Here is a 20766-nt window from a genome sequence, read left to right as displayed (position 1 = left end):
CTTGCTATGAAACAGCACGTAATTTACATATTCTCTTGGAGTGATAACGATAAGAATAATAAAAATCAGAAATATAATAAATATCACCAAATCAAAAAAATTACAATTACAATCTTGCCGTGTGACAAAATCACAAAAAAATGTCCAGCTTATAAAAAATTGTTCTATGGTAATAACTAGGAATTAAAAGCAATAATTATTAGTGTATTACACACCTTTGTATGTGTATTTTATCTATTTTTAATTATTTATACAATGTTTTGGTTTTTACTTTTATGGCTAAAGAACGGTCCAAGGAAAAATCACTGTTAAATAGTTATAAAATAGTTGTAAAGTATTACCACTGTTTATCCACAGAATATATATAACAATAATACATGACAATAAGAAAATATTTGTCATGGTATTTACTATTTTCTATCTTAAATCGTGTCATAGCACTCATAGCCGTTTGTTCTACGTTTGTTCTTTGGTTCTACTAAACATTTGTTCCATTCTTGTTATCAAACTTTTGATTCCATTTTATTCACGGAAACTGATAAGGGTTATCTGTAGTTGTCGAAGGAAAAATATTAGAAAGTCGTGGACAAAACGTATCCTATCCTATCTAATTTCGATTTAGCGATTTGCACTGCAGCTGCCGTGTCGAAGAATGAGGGCCAGAAACATATCTTCTCATTGAAGGTTATTTTCATAGTTGCATATTGACTTTCATTTGTCTACAGTTCACTATTTAGACTCTGGTAAAAGTATAGTTTATCAATCAACACTGATTCTACAGATTTTACTTGTTAGGTAAGATATATTTTTTAATATTTATTAATAACATTAAATACATTGTCTTATCTGTGTGGCTTATGTGTATTTTATTTTATAGTTGAACTTAAAATTATCTTATTTTTCATTGATTGTAATTTAATGATAAAACTAAATAATAATACAATAAGCACAATTATTGGTTTAAATGTATAGATTATATTATATATTTAAAATTCTTAATTGTATTAAATGTAAATTTAAGTCAAAGGTATTTATTTATACTTGTATAAATAATATTAATACTGGAAGAAAGACTAATGCCAATAAGTAATATGATTGATGAAATAATTTAAAAACATGGATATGTAGGATACCTACTGTGAAATAAAAGTTTGGTTATATACATTTATACTACATTTTATTTATATTTATTTATACATAATTTTATTATATTTTAGATACACAAATTTATTATAGTGAATTAAAAATAAAACACTCAAGGGTGTGTCTAATTAATTAGCTAACCATAAGGTGATTTTTTTGTAATTTATTGATAGATCTTGACCTAATTTTTTATTTATTTATATTATAATTAATAATCATAAATAGATTTAGCATACTATTTTGCATATAATTAAGTATATTACCTATATTATTATTATGAATTGTTATACCTAGTTAATTTATAAAAGAAAAAACAATATCTAATGGTAAGTAACAATATTAGACTCTGAGAATAGTGAAATGCATTTGGTTTTTTTGTGACTGTCAGTGATGCCTTTTTACTAAATAATATGTGATGTTGAAGATATTTCTGAGAATCCACCTACCTCTAAAGAATTTAGTTGAAAAATATAAAAATAGATAAAAAATCATCTTTACCTTATCTACTAGGTGCCACAAAATATATCAATATATCACCAATTAACTATTTAATCAGATGGTCACAATATTATATAATCCCAATTATTTTGTTAATTTTTGGGTGATGTCAAAAAAATAATTTAAAAGATATTTTTTCAACACTATAATAAAAATAAATGTTCAAACTTTTATTTTTAGGGTGGTTACTTGTAAAAAATTTAATTATTAGTTGGTATTCTGGGAGTCAAAAGTAAAAATTTTCCAATATTTTTTAGTATAATAAATTGGGAAAAAAACAATAAAACAATTTATGGAAACTTGGAATTTCTACGCAAACCAAATTTTCAACAAAATCAATTTTGTTTGTATTAAACTTAAAAATGTATATCTCTAAAAACTGAGTTTAAAATAAATAGGTATTCATATTATCATTTACTAGGCATGAAATAATTATCTATATTAATTATAAGGCAATGTTTATTTGTATATAAGCAGTTTACAGCTATATAAGCCTGCCAAGTTTATTATATTCAGAATTCTGAAATTTGAAATATATTACCCAAGTATATGGATCTCAAAATATCTTTTAAATTTTGTATTTTAGGCTCATAAACCTAACCTTACGAAAAAAAAAAATGTTTTTATTTGCTATAAAGGACTAGTAACTAGTTTAATTAGTTATAAAATGACTCATAAATAATTCATAAAATATTTAATTTTAAAACCTAAGGATTGAACATTTAATGAGTACCTATTAAGTTATTAGAATTTTGATTCTGTGGGTAGCAAGGTTAGGAATTGAAATAATATGTGTTTTTTAAGTAGAAGTTGTTAAAAAGTTGTATATTTATCTATCTGTCTTATCATTCTTATCTCAAGATTATTATTTAACACATAAAGTGATTTATATGATTAATTTACTTTATTATTATTAATAAGTATTTCTAATTGTAAATATTTTAAATACTCAAAAATTATATTGACCACAAAAATGAAAAAATATTTCGAAATATTTATTTATTGATCTATATGCTATTAGATAGGTACATTTTATAAATATTATTTTCTTAAATACCTATGCAACTTGCATCCGTAAGATTTTATTATTGTTGTAATACACTCAATCTTAACTCTAAAAATAAATTCAATGAAGATGATGGAACTTTTTACAACAAAAGCATATTACAAAAAATGACTTACTTTTTATAATATTTATTAAATGAAAATGTAATTTTGATTACTTATATAAGAACTTGTAGAAGCAAAATACATTAAAATTATTTATTTAACAAGAGTGATGGATTTAGATTCTGAATCAATTCATTATATATATATTTTTTTTTTCGAGGTAGGCTCATGTTAAAAATATGATTGTGTTCTATCTTCTCATTCATTTTCAATTGATTTTTTCTTTTTTTTTTTGAAACTTGTTTTAAAGTCAAATTAACTTAAAAATAGTCGATTATTGTTTATTGCATCTAAAATATATCTTAAATATGTATTTTTATTTGTGCAATTTTAAACATGGGCATGGAAACATTTAATATTTTAGCAACGTCATCAATTTATAGGATATACAGCCATATAAGTGGGTTTTTTTTTAAAAATTATGTACCTATTTGAAGTATGTTTATATTCTTGTAATATTATAAATAAACTATTTAATTGATGATTTTTTCAAAATTTCAAATGTGTGATTTCAAATATTTAAAAGTTAATTTAGTAGTTTACATTAAAGAAATCAAAAAATATACATACCTACATATTATTTTTAAAGAATTGATCTAAAGTTAATTGTTTTTTATTTTTATTATTATTTAAAACATCGTTCTCTATTCTATGTAATAAATAATAGAATGGTTTAAATAAATCTCCCATACCTCATTGGTTTCAATATATTTACATTATTTTTCTTTACTTGTGATGGTATAGGGTTCTATTTGCTGGTCTTCGACTTCTTCACTATCCAATATCGATAGTTAAGGATACCAAAAGTAAAAAATTTTAGAAAATTTTAGAAAAAACTTTTCACCAAAATTAAAAAATTCCTAGTATTTTTCATAGAAATTGGAAAAAAATAAGGTTAAAAGTACAAGAAGCTTATATTTTGATCAAATTCATAAAAATAAAATGTTCGTTAAGGCTTGGAAAATTAATAAAATATTACTGATTAATACGTAGCTTATACTGTAATCAAAAAATTCAAAAATGTTTATAAGTACAATTTGTTGTATTTTAGATTCTGAACGAAGTGAAGAATGTATTGATTTTACAATGATGTGTGTTTTTTTTTTTTTTTGTGTCTGTGTACAGCATAACTAGTCGAAATAATGCTCCAATTTCAAACAATGGGGGTGGTTTCCGATGTAAAAGTGAATATCCTTGGTGCATTATAAAGATAACATTTTCCAACAGTTTTCAAAAAAATCGAGAATAATAAAAAAAAAATGACGGAAAAACTGCAATTTTTACGCAAAACCAGTTTTCGACCAAATCGATTTTTTTTTATGGTTGTAATTCAAAAACTAATCACTGAAAATACTTGAAATTTTCACCAAATGTTAATGTCAGTGGTATCCGTAAATAGTTAAATTTTCAAAAAATTTTGACTTTTTTGAGTTATTTATAGACCACTGAAATTTTCGATTTTTTTGAGAAATTTTTTTTAAAGTGTCGATAAAAAAATTTTGGATGACCAAAAAGTTTTGAAAATTTAATACAAGGTTCCTTATGAGTTGTTTTTAATGTAGCTAAAAAAAAATTAAAAATCGTTAGTCACAATTTTTTTTTATAAGCGTTTTTAGTTCAAATTTTTACGAAATCTGTCGAAAACGCGAAAATTTGCAAGTAATTTTAAAGTTGAAAAATCATATAATTTTTTTCTTTTATAATTAAGTTTTGAAAATTTGGTACAAGGTTCTCCATAAATTTTTCTTCAAATATCTGTAAAAAAAACTTTACCGGATTCAGACAAAAAATTTTTATGAGTGTTTGAAATTTAAATTTTTACAAAACCGCGTTAAATAACAGTTTAGCCTCAAACGATTTTTGATATTTGTTATTATTCAAAAAGTATAAGTCGTAGATACTTGAAAATTTTACCAGTTATTAAGATTCGTGTTTTCTTTACGTGATTTAAATTTCAAAATATTTTGACTTTTTTTGAGCTATTTATAGACAACTGAAATTTTCAATTTTTCTGAAAAAATATTTTTGAAGTGTCGATAAAATCTTTTTGGCCCTATCAAAATACTTGAAAATTTAATGCAAAGTTCCTCATAAGTTATTATTATAGTGATTAATAAATTATAAGAATACATAGGCACAATTTTTTTTTATTAGCATTTGAAGTTCAAATATTGACTAAAATTCGTCAAAACTATGAATACTTGCAAATTATTTTGTAGGTATATTTCATAAAAATTTTTGTATAAGTAGCTAAGAGTTGAAAATTTAATACAAGGTTTTTCATAAGTTTAGCTTACAATTATTTTAAAAGAACTTAAATTTTGTTGTATTCAGGCCATTAAAACATAAACCACCTTTTTCACCAACCACTAGAAATTATATCCTAGGCTGACAAATCATCTTCGTTCAGAATCGTTTTTCGTATACAATGATAACTATCATTGGATTCAAATTTAACACTCCTATAATATATAATAATGATCCATACGGCACCTAATGTACAGCAAAGCGGTACTCACTTGCCCGCTTTTTTAGTTCAACTTTGGCCTAAATTAGATATTTAAAGGAATACACATTTTTTGTGTAATCTTTATAACTTTATAGTTTAATAAACTTTTCTTAATAGTTCATATTTCATTGGTTTAATTGTACATCAATTAAACTCATTTACATTTAATGTATGTTAATTATGGTTTATTAATTATTGAAATCAAATGAATACTAATGTTCGATAGTTTGAATAATCGAAAAATTAATTTCTAAGAAGATGTTAGCTCACTGTTAGTTTTCTCTCTCTTGCCCATGCGCAAAATAAACAAAACACTTTCACCTAAAATCGTTTTTTTGATGTTTTAGTAATTTTAGAATTAAATCATCCATTAAAAAAAACGATAGAAAATTTTTTTTTGAGGGTACCTATAACTAAATATTGTTTCAAAATAATTTAAACATCATTTAAATTAAATTAATTTTTCTTTTAAACCGAATATAAAATCAATAAGCAATTCAAATAAAACCGATACGTCTTACCCTCAAAAATATTATCCTCTATAATTTTAGTAATAGGTCTAAGATTACTTAAAAGTTAAAACTTAAAAGTCATAAAAAACGATTTTAGGTGAAAGCGTGGGTCCGAGAGAAAAAACAAATAATGCGCCGATATCCTCTTATATAAAGTAAATTGTTATTAGTACAATGAAAATATATCTGGTAACTGACTCTGCTGTATTGTAGGTATCAAATTTACCTAGCTGTTGAGCAGATAATTGTATAAATGTATTATATTTAATGGTAAATTTCTGCATACGGATAACAACTCTGATCGTAGATATTTCTGTCAGCTGCAGATAGCGTACTCAGGGTGTGATTTTGAGGGTTCAACCACCCCCAAATGGACTTTCTTATTTTTTTATAAAATTTAAACATATTATATTATATTTCACAGTCACGGTCACAGTGAAATATAATTTTGTTTATCAATATTTGACTAAAATGAAATGAAAATGAAAGGCTATCCAATTGTAAATTTTATACTATAACGTTAAAAAATTACAACCTCCCTCAAAACAAAATCTTAGATACGTCTCTGCCGTCAGCTTATATTTCTAAGAATACGAGTATTACATTATAAATTTATATTGATATCGCATACTAGTAAGATCAAGTCAAACTAATATTTGCAAAAAACAGATAATATAGGTACCTAATTATTTAATAACAGTTATTATTTTTAAAGTCAATCATATCATTTAACGATATAAACTTATTTTTAATATAAATAGCTAAAAATTAATTTAAATATTTTAAGATTTTTTTTTAATCAAGTACCTAAATAATATATGACATGTTGTGGTAAAAAAATTGCATCTTTATGAATAGTATTTTTTAAATACTATTACTGCCCAATATAATTAGCATTCGTTTTTTTTAAATTTTATTTATAATAACGTATGAAGAATTTTACATTAAATTTTCATGTTTAAAAAGATTATATAGATGATAATATTTTATGATGAAATTATTAGTTGTGCGTAACTGCTCGCGGCCCTTAGACCCAAAGATGTCAATAATATGGTACATTAGAGGACTCACCCGTTTTACGTGTATAGGTACTCACGATAGTGACCGATGTTTACCGACGCAAATGTTATAGATGTATAAAATTGGTAAAGGGTGCTCGAGTGTTGAGTTTGCAGTGTTGGACACATTTTGGTCGCTGTTCTGGTACATTCAATCGTGTGTTGTAATATGGAAATTAAAACAAATAAAAGTTTCGTCAAAATCGGTTTGTTGTTAAAATTCCTATTTTTCTATAATTTTATTTTGGTTGTTTCAGATTATTTTTAAAAATACTGGGTATATTTTACTTTTGACCCGCCTTCATGGCTTTATCGCTCATTATTGTATCAGCTAGATTTAGTTGGCTTCAGAAACTGTTTATTATCGATGTTTTAATTTTCTACAATTTAAACGTGTTCAGACACAATAAAACGCATTCATATTTACCAACAACTTCATCGCTCCACCCTGTTACTCTGAATCTAAAATCTTGAATGCAGAATGAATAATGATAATACCAATCTTTAAATCGAATTTTACAAAAATAAATTCAAAAAAACAAATATTTCTAATAATAAAAAATGAATTTCATAACATTTGAATTGCAAAATCCATTTTCTATGTTCTGTATGTCCTTAGCTACATTAACCTAATTGATAATTACCTTCACTAATATTTCTAGTTAGGCGTATTTTATTGTAGTTACAATAATAGCTGTTTTCTACACTAATTAAATAGATATAATTATTAAATTGTCTTAGTTAATTACACATTAATAATATTTTCTTTGAACTGTGTTCTCTAATCGTGAAGTTTTACGTATTTCATATGACATCATAATTTTATTATGCTATATAAAATATAAATAATAGAATGTACGAGTATGTTTAAAAGATTTATAGTTTATATCAACACGGGCACCCATAAGTAACTATTTGGGGGAGTCAAAATAAAAAAATTCTCAAATGTAAGGTAATAAAGATAATAATAATATTATGGTAAAATAAAATATTTATTGAGCTACAAGTTTTAAATATTTTTTTCCAGAGGAGGGGGGTAAGTGCCCTATCTTGCCCCTCCCAATGGGCGCCCATGGATAATAGCCAATAGGAAAATAAATTAGTATAATAATTCATAACAATATATTTATATGGTAATAAGCTGATATAGACTGCCTCTTTTTATTATCATTTTTCGTGTATGCAGTTATTACTTCTATTAAATTTAAATTTAACATATTCAATTTAATTCAGTGACCTACTCAATGATGAAGTACACTCGACTCCTACTGTACAACATATTGGTTACCTACCTACTTTTCCCCTTTTTAATTTTATTAATAAGGCTTAAAAATCTAGTGTAAAGTCGGATAATATTTTTATATTGAAACGTTCGCGATCCACTTTTACTTAAATTATCATTTTATATTACACAATTACATTTTCAAAATATTTAAACCAATTGTAAGCTATTTATACAGTAAACAAAATTATAGTATTAATAATGATTAAAAAATACTTTGACTAGGTATTTAAAATGTAGAATGCTAGATATTATTAATTATAATATACTAGTTCATGTCGATTTCCCAAGTGCTCTGTTACAACACTCTCTTTGTCCACACTTTAATCAACGTGATTTCTGTTGCTTTCACTATGGGTAATTTGACGTAAATAACATTATATTTTGCTATTGCGTTTTATGTTGAAATATCTAGCATATTTTTATGTATATGACTCTATTTCTAGTAGGTAATGATGACAAATAAACTTCATAAAATATAGGTTTTCACAAGAGCACAAAATACAAAAACATATGTTTTTTTATTTAAAATAATATTCATTTCTAAGAACAATAGTTTAGGTTTAACTTTTTTAGTTTTCTACTCATATTATTTAATGAGTTATGGGAAATTGCCTATCTTGTACATGTAGTTGCTCGCTATACACAATAATTTACTTATATCTTCAAAGTATATTTTCGAATTTTTGTTTGTATATGATGCGTTTTTCTACACCGAAGATGTTAATGAAATTGTAGTTTAGTGTTTAGTTTTCCGAAAATATTTAAAATCTTGTGATTTAAAATTGTATACGATGTTATATATAATGCCGCACCTTAATGAATGATCGACCTTAATGATTCATGTTTAACGAAGACATCTCTTTTCGTATTTTTAATATTTAAAAAATATTTGCTGTATTGAATTTCTGATACTTCTTCGTCTTTAGCACACAAAAACTACCATTATATAATATAAATTAAACGTTAAAAACAAAATGTTTAGGTCGGTAAATTAATGTGTATGTAGTTATTCTTGTGTCGTGTGCTCCCTTAATGGTAAATCTGAAAAAATTTCAGTTTTTTGGAGTGCTTATAAAAATTATAATGATAAATGTATGGTATATTTAAATATTTCGAATACCTATATTTTTTAACATGATAATGAATATAAGTAACCTTGTACTTAAATATTTTGTTTGTTTTTTTTTCAAAACTACATTCAATGCCTGTTTTTATAAGTGGGTTAGGTTAGTTGTATCTAACAAAAAATTTTTGAGTAGAAAAGATATTTAAATATTCAACATTTAATGTTATAGTTATTGGGTTATTGTTATTTATCAAATTTTATCTAGTTATAGTAATTTGGGGGCCAAAAGTATAAAACCAATGATTTTTTTGTTGAGTAATTTATCATTTTTCATGTTTGTATAAGAATACTGAATATTATCCCAAATTATGTTTCGTATAAAGTATTTTTCAATGTGACTATTGCATGCATTTATCTAGTGTACTTGGGCATAATTGTAAGTACCTTTGCACTCATATTTACAAAATATTAAGTATTAACATAATTTTATGTTAATAAAATTATGTAATAACTCTTACTGCGAATACATGATTAAATACAAATTTAAGATTATAGGTGTAAATGACTAATAATAATAATAATAATAATGAGTTATTATTTTGTAATTTACTTCTATAATCTATAAAGGTACCTATATAGTATATATGGTATATAAATATATAATAATAGTTTATTTATTATTATTTAAAACATAAAAATACTACGTATTATCATTGATTATAGAATAGACCTATACTAATTCAATGATATTATTTTATTTTATATTTTTATCAAAAATAGCTTATAATTAATTATATTGAGAGTTATGATGTCATATTATATATCTTATTAGTTAGGTACTTATATTTTATTAATAACTAAATAATCTAACAGCTAACATAAGAATTATTTTTTTTTTTATAATTTTATCACTAAATTATGATATTATACTTGTTTCCAAATATTATTATTTTAATAATATATTATGGAGTGTATGCCAGTTATAAAAAAATGCTCATTAGGGGAGGGAGGTATCCATATGACACTTATATAGTCATATCCCTGTATGAAATTACGTCACTGACTTTCTATACAATATAACATTTTTAGAATACTTAGTTATTTTTATCACAAACATTGAACAATTCAACTCACATCATTCTATGGTATGTCAGTATTGAATTATGAGTTGGGTGATAAAAGATAACTAATAATAATAATATATTTTATATAGTACAAAACAGAACAACCTACTGAATTAAAAAATAAATTCATACGTAATAACTAATAATAAAACATAAATTAACTTGGATGTAGAACTATCACGTCTTTTGATTAAAAATAGTTTTTCTATTTACACTATTAAATGATTCATTATTAAATTCAAATTTAACACATTCATTCATTACACTTACTCAAAGATATTATATCCTTTTAAGCTAATAAGTAATAACCTTTATACTAAAGTTACATAGCAAGTTTTCTGATTGTTGTAATTTAATTTTTTATTTCCATTAACTGTAATAATATATATATTTTTTAAATAATAAATTAATATGTTTTGTTGTTTATCTTAGGAATGGCCCGCTTTTAGATGACATTTTGAGAGACGATTCTTTTCAAATTTGTTTTACAAATTAGATGGATGCTAAGATCTTTTAAATATTAATTTATTTTAATATGAATTTAAAATAATGTTAAAGTAGATATATATATTGTTTTGTATCGTCTTAAATACATAGAGACATCTCAAGTAAATATGATCCTAGATAAATAGCTTCAATGAAATCTTATATTAAAACACACTTCTAATAATCTTCTGATTCAAGTACTATATTATTTATGTCAATAAACACTTAGCTTGGGTATATTTTATTTTGTTATGCATAATTTGCTTATTACACAGGTTACTTATATTTAAATTGAAAAAATAACATATGTATATACATATTTAATATTTATTTACGGTATTTGTGCCACTTATACTTAAAACCTCTAAAAGGTTTTTTATGTTTTATTTATTAAATCACAGCACATTAACTGACTACTTATTGACAGATTTCATGGTATTAATTTTTAGATTCCACTATAGATATACATAGATAGTTTACTAGTTTTTTTGTTGGACAATTAAAATTATAATTTTATAGTAGTGGCAAAAATTGTAGTTGATTAAAGCATAAAATCACTAAATATTTTTTTGTTATGATTGAATGTTATGTTTGAATATTTTCTTACATGTTTTTGAGTTGGATACTTTTTTTCTGACCATTACAGTTTCCATGTCAACCAAACAATATCAAACATTAAATTAATGTTATGTTGTAATTTAGTGCCAAAAAACCGGGTTCAAAGCAGCTAAAGATCGCCTGCTGTGTCATGTGACTCTTCTTATATTTTACTTGGCAATTATAATTACGTTTTAATTTACTAACCATGATCTATCACTTACCAAGAAACCTAAGAGTTAGGCAAAGCTTAATTTTGAAACATAACACATCAGATGGCAAACCCTTTACAGTCCCTAGATTGCATAAAGCAAACTATGAATATAATTACTATTAAAAATAAAAATAAACTCAAAAGATCAGGTTATATATATATTTTTTTTTTCATGAAATGATATTTTGTAAGATTGTGTATTAAACGAAGATTAATAATTTAATTATACATAACTATAGCAATCTCACTGATAATTGTTTTTTCATAGTTTTAAAAACATACACGATTCAATGTTTTTATTTTACAGTAAAAAATATACCAAATAGTGCCAAATTAATTTTAAATTTTAGATTTTGAGTAGAACAATGATAATGCATTAAATTTAGATTGATGTTGTTTTGTGAATTCGTTTATACATATTATATAGTAAAAAAAGTGCTTTGATCTTTCTCTATCTTTTAGCAAATTAAATCTATAAATCGTTTATTTTTGTTTTATTTTTATAGATATTCAAACTAAAAAAAAACTGAGAAGCAAGTCTTTAATGGGGATTTATAATATTAAATATTATTGTGTATTATTGTAAATATATTGCAGGGGTGGCCAAACCGTAGTGCAGATCACTTCATAGACTTTTGTGGCTCGCATCTTATCGGAATATTTTTACAAAAAAAAATTTTAAATACAAATTTATGTATTATATAATAATATGACTTTTTTTTTTTACACTATGTCTTTTCCATATTTATTAATATATTTGGTGGCTACTCGCGAATCTCTTCTCGTTGGCCACCCCTGATGTATTGTAATAAGATATTTTTTTAACTTCAGTGTATTGACTTGGCTCCCATAGAGTTTTATCTTCTCCTGTCCCTGATGAGAATATTAATTAAGAGATATTTTGGAATTAAGTGATGTGTATACCTATACAATATATTGTTAAATAATTTTAACTTCAATGGTCAAAATTTTAAACTATCTGTTTTTTTATACAATATATATTTATACATTTCATATACATGTATAAAGGTATAACATACTCATTTTAAAATATTATTGATGTTCACAAGGTATACAATTTAACATTCTGTAATTATTACAGTAAGTTCTCGTTACAACAAACTCCAAGGGATCGAATTTTTTTTCGTTATAACGAAAATGTTGTTGTAACGAAATAGCTTTTGTATGTAGCTTTTCGGTAGGGGATCTCTATAACTTTCGTTATAACGGGATTTTTCGTTGTATTGGTACTCGTTGTAACAAGAACTTACTGTATTTAAATTAATTAGGGGTAATTTATAATATATATAGACATAAATTATGTTTTTTATAATTTTAATTACTTATAATAATACTCTGATATGTAATAAAGTATAATTTTTGATTTTCATTATGTTATAGACTATAGTTTTAATTTTACTTTTGAAAGTAGAATAATTTTTGGAAAATATAAAACACATATATTGAACCTATGTTTTATTTTAAAATATTAAATAATTCACCATGGTTTTATGAGAGCATTTAAAACTGTACTTCATTATAATTATTATCTTAACTTTAAATACGCCTGTTTTTTTTTTTTTACTAATCATATTTTATAGTTGAGTGTTTATATAAGAGATCAAATAGTTGCTAAGATAATTTTTCAAAAATTCAGTGTAAAGAATTAAAATTATAAAAATTCACTGATAATCATTTGTAGGTATTACTTTAAAATGTCAACTTTTTCATTAATATATAAAAATATTGTAAAAAAAAAAAAAAATAGTATTGACACTAATAACACGTCATTATTTATATATCAATGTGTATTAATTATACTCATTGAAATAGTATTAAATTTAAAGTTTGTGGTTAATAGTAAAGTGTGGTTTCCTGTTATGCAATTCCTAGAATATAGTCAATTCAGATAAAAATAAAAACACAAGTATAGTTATAAATCATAAAATTATTTTAGTATTAATTATTATTATTTTAACTGTAATAGTTTTTATAATTATTTATATATTTTTATTTTATAATAAAAAATGTAATAATGTATATTTATAACAAATATAATAGTATTTTAAAATTACAATACCCAACCGTTTATTTTAATTTTATTATATTTTACAAGTTCTGAAATAATTCAAAACTTTATTTTATCTAATCAATTAAGACTGATAATTATTTATTTGGTTAATAAATACTTATATGTATGCATTCAAGTCTCAAATAATATTTTTAATATTTGCTTTATTTATAAGACAACAATTAACTCATGTTAACACTCATTCACGCTTTTTAATATTTTACTATACACAATAGCTACATATTATAAAGTAACACAATTTATTTAGTATATTTTTTTTAATTTTAGTTGTACAATATGAGTCACGAACATCACAATCATCATGCAATGGAAAGTCATGATCATTATACTACTGAAAGTGGTGATTCCTGCTGTAACGATACTGATGTACCAACAAGCAGTGGGCAACATATGATGCATCATATGATGTCTGTAAGTTACATGAGATGATCTAAGTAATAATCTTTCGTTTTAGACAATTTATCTGATATTTTTTTTTAGATGTCATTCCATTTTGGTACTAGTGAAACTGTATTATTTGATTGGTGGACATTTTCTACAACCAGTGGCTTAGTATATTCAATGATTGGAATTTTTTTAATGGCAACATTATATGAGGGATTAAAATATTTCAGGTAAATATTACTTGTCAATCTAAATTAGTATAAAGCTCATTATACCTTTTTATATTTTAGAGAATATTTGTTTTGGAAATCTTACAACGCTATACAGTATAGATCAGTACAAATTCCTTTAGAAAAAGGACCTAATGATCCTGTTTCACAGTAAGTATTTTTATTTGTATACATTTTTAAATAGTTAGGTTATTACTAAATACTTATAATGTTTTTGTAAATCAGTTATATTTAAAATAGTTGATTTTTTAAAGTGTTTGATGTATATGTTACTGTAAATAATGATATATCTGAAAATAACGTTATTTACCTATGAATGTAGGAATTATTATTATTTTCTAATAAATGACATTAATAACTGTTTAAAATTAGAAGAGTTAATTATAATTTTTAAGATAGATTTCCAATGAGCAATGATAAGGTAGTTACTTAATCACTTGGGGTATTAATGGGGTAAACTAATAAAACTTTGTCAGAAACAGGTAAGGGCGATAAGGCATACCTACATATTATATGATGGTAGCCCATCATTGGCGGAGGTTACATTTGAAAATATCATACCTAACTAAAAATTGTAAATGTATTGTTGTATGTAACAATTTGAAATGGCTATTAAAATACAAACTGTTTGTACAACTTTTAACGAAGGAATTAAAAATATCCATATGAACAAAAATGTGATGATAAATAACTCTCAAGACTACCATCACTGCCATTGCAAGACTGGTTGCAACATTGTGCCTGTTGTGGGGCTGAAAAGTTGTGTAAATACTTATATCATTTTTAAAATTATAGAATTTGAGTTTCACGTGCATATTTGGTCTTTAACAATAATTATCCATGTATTTGGTCATCATGTTATATCTGGTTTATTAACTATGTATTTGGTCAATAACTTTATTTTCCGTTTAACATAATTGATCGTGACATATACATATTGATTAATATTTATACAATATAAGCATATAAAATTATGTGGTTTTATAAATTTTAATGATTTTCAATCATATTTTTAGTATTTTATTTTAACTAAAACATATTTTAACTTTCAAAAACAAACTAAAACCATTATTGAAAAATTTTAATTAATATTTATTAGTGAAGGTAGTTATTTCAATTTGTACCTTTATGGTGTTGATTTTCATAATTTTAAAATAAAATAAATGAAAAATTGTTTCTTGGTTTTTGTACATCAAATTAATTATTATTTTTGAATTATATTTTAGAACAACATATATTTCTAAAAAATATTAATCATTAAATATATATATATATATATAAATGTATGTATTATGTATCATAGGCATGCGCAGACTTTTGGTTCCAGGGGTGCACACTAAAAATTAGAGCCCACAATAATTTTGAAAGTTATTATAAGTACAACAAATATATATAATGCATTAAAAATTATTTTTTTTTATTTTATTCATTGTAATAAATATTACACAACAACATATATATATATACACAATCTCGATAAATGATAATTGAATTGTTTAAGATTTAAAATTTAAAATTTACACTTAATAATAATGATTAAGACCCTTGCTGTTTTAGGTGAAGAGTGGGGGTGCCCAGGCACCCTCGGCACCCCTGTGCGCACGCTTATGATATGTATTAATTATAGTATTGGCTATTATGCATTTTTGTTCCCTAAATCAAAGGTACATTATGTATAAGGGTATTTAAAGTTATATAATACGTTGATATAACAATATGCTTACATTAAAATAATAGCTTATAACTTAACCTACACTAGTATACTATAATATAATATTTCATTAACGAGCTAAACAAAAACAAATTGTATGATACAAATTTGATTGCTAACATTTATTGAAGAAATATACAATTAAAGATAATTGCAACTTCCAATTTCAAAATAATAATAATAATTGTATTAAATATTATTTTATCTTTTAATAATAATATGAGCAGAATTTAATTCCAGATTAAATACATAATAAATTATGTGTTGTTTTAAAAATATTTGACATATGTTGATATAATGTTGATATTTATAAAATGGCATTAAAGCGTTCATTGTTTAACTATGATCAATATTTGTATTTATTGATTTTAACAACTGAAATTTTCTGCTCATAAAATACAAGTGGTATTGACAAAATTACCAAATATATTTTTTAGGAAAACTTCTAATACCTTTAAAATTTATTTCAAAAAAACTTGAATAAAATATTTGCAGGTTATAAGTTTATTACTTTATTACTTTTTTTTTAATGGCATTCTAAGAACATTGTTCTTTTATAATTTGATAACTTCAACTTATAACTTACATTTAGAATTGTCAATATTAATCGAAAACCCGTTTTGAAAAAAACTTGGATTTTTCTTTTATGATTAAAGCCAAACAATTAGATTGATTATTTATTTTGAAGGTTTTAATTATGTTTAAAAAAAACATTTTGAAATATTTTGCATCATAAAGTTGATTTAGATGATTCAATCACAATTTTACAACATACAAAATGTTATTCATTATGTGTATGATTGTATGAGTAATAATTTTAATTTTATTTGAAATATATTTATATATCAATACACAATATTTGATAATAATTTGTTTTACCTTGCAGTTTTATACACAATTTATCATTCAATAAAGTTGTTACTTGTTATGTTAGTGCTAAAAATATAAGACTAAGAATTTACTTTTTATTTGATAATTCTTGTATATTTTTATATTTTTAAATTCTAAACACCAATCAAAAAATTATTTTTATTTCAAAATCATTCTTACACACTAGATAATTGAAACAAAATATTGAAGTTGTTCTAATATAGTTATCGAGACATTTTAATTCTATATAATTGTCTCCATTGATAAAATATATATATTTTTTTTTTTTTATATAATATATTATAATATTCTGTCTGACATTATTTGTAGCCAAAAATAAATTATTTAAATACTAATTTTATTTCAGAATGGTTGGGAAGGTGCTTTTTAAACAACCCCTGTAAGTGTAACGAGACTGAATTAATCTTTTAACTGCATGTAAAAATTTTTTTATTTTCAAACTATTAGTAGTTTTTTGTATAATTAAATTGTTTTTCAAATATTAACTGTTTATTTTATAGTAAAGTTGGATTTGATAATTAATAAATAAATTGCATGCCTGCTTTTTGTGTTATAGAAAAATATTTAAAAATACTTTACATATATCAAAATATAATTGTATTTATTATTAGGTAAATGTTCAAGATGTTTATTTTATTTTATTAAAATAAAGAATTTACACCGTTTATTTAAAAATTTAAAAATGTTTTGATTTAATTTTAATCCATGGAACGATTTTGTTATTGTAATAATGCAATTTATTTTTGACATATTAATGTTTTTACTGTTGTTCATTAATATTCAATTATTAAGGGGATTGCAAACGTACAGTTATATTTTCATTGAAATAACGGACGTTTGCAATCCCCTTAAGAGAGTTATTGTTTTTAAATTATTTCTTAAATCAGTTATTAATTATTATCATCAATGCAAAATAGGCTTGAAATATAATATGGTAGACAATGATTTAATAATTTTAGTAATTAATATTTAAGTATCAATATATAATAATATTTGTATGTAAAAATTAACCGAAAAATAAATAAATTACAAATAATTGAAAATACAATCCTTGAGTGTACTTAAAAATTCCAAAACTTTAATATTTGAATAAATTCAACAATATTAATATAATGGAATTTATGTCATTAGTATCTTATCTTACATAGCTGTTACTTAGTTATTTAATTTCATTTGCAATAGAAATAAATTATGAAGTATTTAGTTTTCGTTTTTAACCTGCATGCTAGTGTAGAACTTAGAATATTTTGAATTTTAATGTTTTTAAATATTATGTCATCACTTAATAAAGTAATATACTGAAGTTATTCATTGATTATATATTTTTTGTTTTACAGACCCACAATGTTCAGTATAACACATTTACTTCAAACATTCCTGCACATACTTCAAATATCTATCAGTTATTTATTGATGTTAATTTTTATGACGTACAATGTTTGGTTATGCTTAGCTGTTTTATTTGGTGCAACTTTGGGTTACTTCTTATTTGGATGGAAAAAATCAGTTGTTGTTGATGTCACAGAACATTGTCACTGAAACAATTGTTTCATGTATTATTTGAATGTAAAAATGAATTATATTCTTATCTATCATAAAGTGTATACAATATTATAATCCACAAATATATTTTACATGGCATACTAGCTTAGGAATGCTTTCATCGGTCATTTTATTCACTGGTTAAACTACGCAATATATTAGATAGATACCCTGATTTTTGGGTCAATTTTATAAATTATACTTTGTCATTTGATGATTTTCTTGATTATATATGGCCTCGTGACAATATATTATCGAAAATTCCAAGATGCTTTATTTGAATTTATTAAATACAAATGTATACTTTTATCATGTACTATTATATAAATTTTTGTATTTTATGATTTGATTAAATCTTGATGTTTTAATAAATTGTGTTACTTTATTTCTCTATTCGCCTATTTTATTATTATCTAATTAATAAATATATATTGTTTAATTAAAATTAAAATTTACATAATATTTAATTATATACCAGTGGCGCCGAACTATTTCTTAATAGGTAGTGCAAATACATATTTTAACCATTCATCTGTACCTAGATACCCTCATAATTATTATTTCCATTTGGCCATTAATGATCAATTTATTATTATGTTCATGTTAAGTAGGTACCTAGTTCTAAATATAAGTTTTTCAAAATTATATAAACCCAGTATCTACCCACCACTAATTTTAAATAATTTTTAAGTATGCATTCAGTGCCATTGTCACATACAACTTACTTATTCCTGAATTATTATAAATTATCAAACTCAGTAGATTTTATGTATTACTATATTATATCTTTTTTACTTATGTTGGTAAATTTTAACTAGGTATTTAACTTATAAGTGACATTATATGTAAATCATTTCGTGGACTCGTGTCACTCGTGGTACTGCCGGTACTTGCATAAGTATTAGATAATTTATCACATTTTCACTTATAAAATGTCCATATCAATAAAATAATAACGTATACGATTACTATGTAAGACTAAGGAAGTAGTGGTAAAAGCATTATTCTATTCTGTGATAAAAAGTTTCAAATCCCAATTAGTCATTACTCATTAGATTACAAATTAAACTATAAAATTATATGTACAAATAAATATTATTACGTTAAAATGTTAACCTTAATTGCTCATGAAAGTAATGCTTACCACATTAAAAAATATAGGCAAGTAAATACCTACCTACCACTCTGCTATACTTACGTGTCGAGTGAGTTACTATTATGGGTATATTAAATTTGTGGATAAAGATCACAAAATGTGTTAAATTTCAGTTCTTGTATTAAATTTTCAATCATTTCTACTCAGCGTATAATTTTTTATTAACACTAATTGAAAACAGTTGAAAATTTTTCATGCATATAAACAGCTCAAAATTAAAAATTTTATTATGTAATGAAAATAATAATAATAATAATATAAACATTTGATGAAATTTCAAGTATTGAAGTATCTATTGTTTTAATGGGTGAATAGAAAAACGAAATGTAAAAATTTTAACTTACCTAATGCTCTCAAAAAATTAATTTCACTTTCTTGTAGAATTTTTTGTTATATTTTGGTTGAAAAACTTCTACCTAGGTATAATAATAGTTATTATTAAATTTAGAAATAAAAATAAACGTTGTTATGTAAATTTGTTATTTCTCACAATTTTTATCAACATTTTATCTATAAACAATCACATATAAAAAAATATTGTGACTAAACATTTTCGATATTTTTTAATTGGAAAATTAACAACTTTTGAGGAGCTTTGAATTAATTTTTTTTGGCGGAAAATCAGCAAATAATTTAATATTGATATTTATAGAAAAATAACTTTAAAAATTGAAGTATATACGGTTATTTGTTTTAAAGTTAGGTAGGCACACTAAAAAAACAAAGTCAACTTTTGTTAAAAATTGGTTAAATTTACCGTTTGTCTTTAATTTATAAATTTGCTAACAATAACCATAATGATATAATTATAATTATTAGGTCATTCGTCAAAAAATAAATTATAATAGGTACTTACCTTATTGCTCTGATGTATAGATTCTATTTGTTATTAAATTTTATATATTTTACATTTCGTTATTGTTGAAACTTGTGGTTTCATACCAAATTTATAAAAAAAAAATTGTATATACAAATTATACTAAATAGAATGTTAATTGTTATTTACTTATCATTTTAAATAAACATAATTTTCTAATTTCTTTTACTTAATACCTTTATTTACTGTACTTTAAAGACTTTAAATTTTAATATATATTG

The 20766-nt window shown here is 23.3% G+C and overlaps 1 protein-coding gene across 4 annotated transcripts; it reads left to right on the top strand.

Annotated features, from left to right (window-relative positions):
• The first annotated feature begins 562 nt into the window (after positions 1-562).
• LOC114122651 (high affinity copper uptake protein 1) lies at positions 563-18884 on the top strand. Of its 4 annotated transcripts, none has more exons than XM_027985378.2 (6): positions 563-795; positions 14022-14165; positions 14235-14368; positions 14429-14518; positions 17317-17349; positions 18308-18884. In XM_027985378.2, the coding sequence occupies exons 2-6, from the start codon at positions 14031-14033 to the stop codon at positions 18507-18509; spliced, it is 594 nt and encodes a 197-aa protein (XP_027841179.1). In that variant the 5' UTR covers positions 563-795; positions 14022-14030; the 3' UTR covers positions 18510-18884. The 4 variants fall into 4 exon arrangements, with proteins under 4 accessions (XP_027841179.1, XP_027841175.1, XP_027841176.2 ...); XM_027985374.2 differs by lacking the exon at positions 563-795 and adding an exon at positions 6950-7096; XM_050204459.1 differs by lacking the exon at positions 563-795 and adding an exon at positions 13570-13589.
• Positions 18885-20766: the final 1882 nt, after the last annotated feature.

This window comes from Aphis gossypii, chromosome 3 (genome assembly GCF_020184175.1).
Source record: "Aphis gossypii isolate Hap1 chromosome 3, ASM2018417v2, whole genome shotgun sequence".
In the NCBI taxonomy this organism is placed as follows: Eukaryota; Metazoa; Arthropoda; class Insecta; order Hemiptera; family Aphididae; genus Aphis; species Aphis gossypii.
The sequence above is the reverse complement of the archived record's forward strand: the minus strand, read 5'-3'. Positions and strand labels throughout refer to the sequence as shown.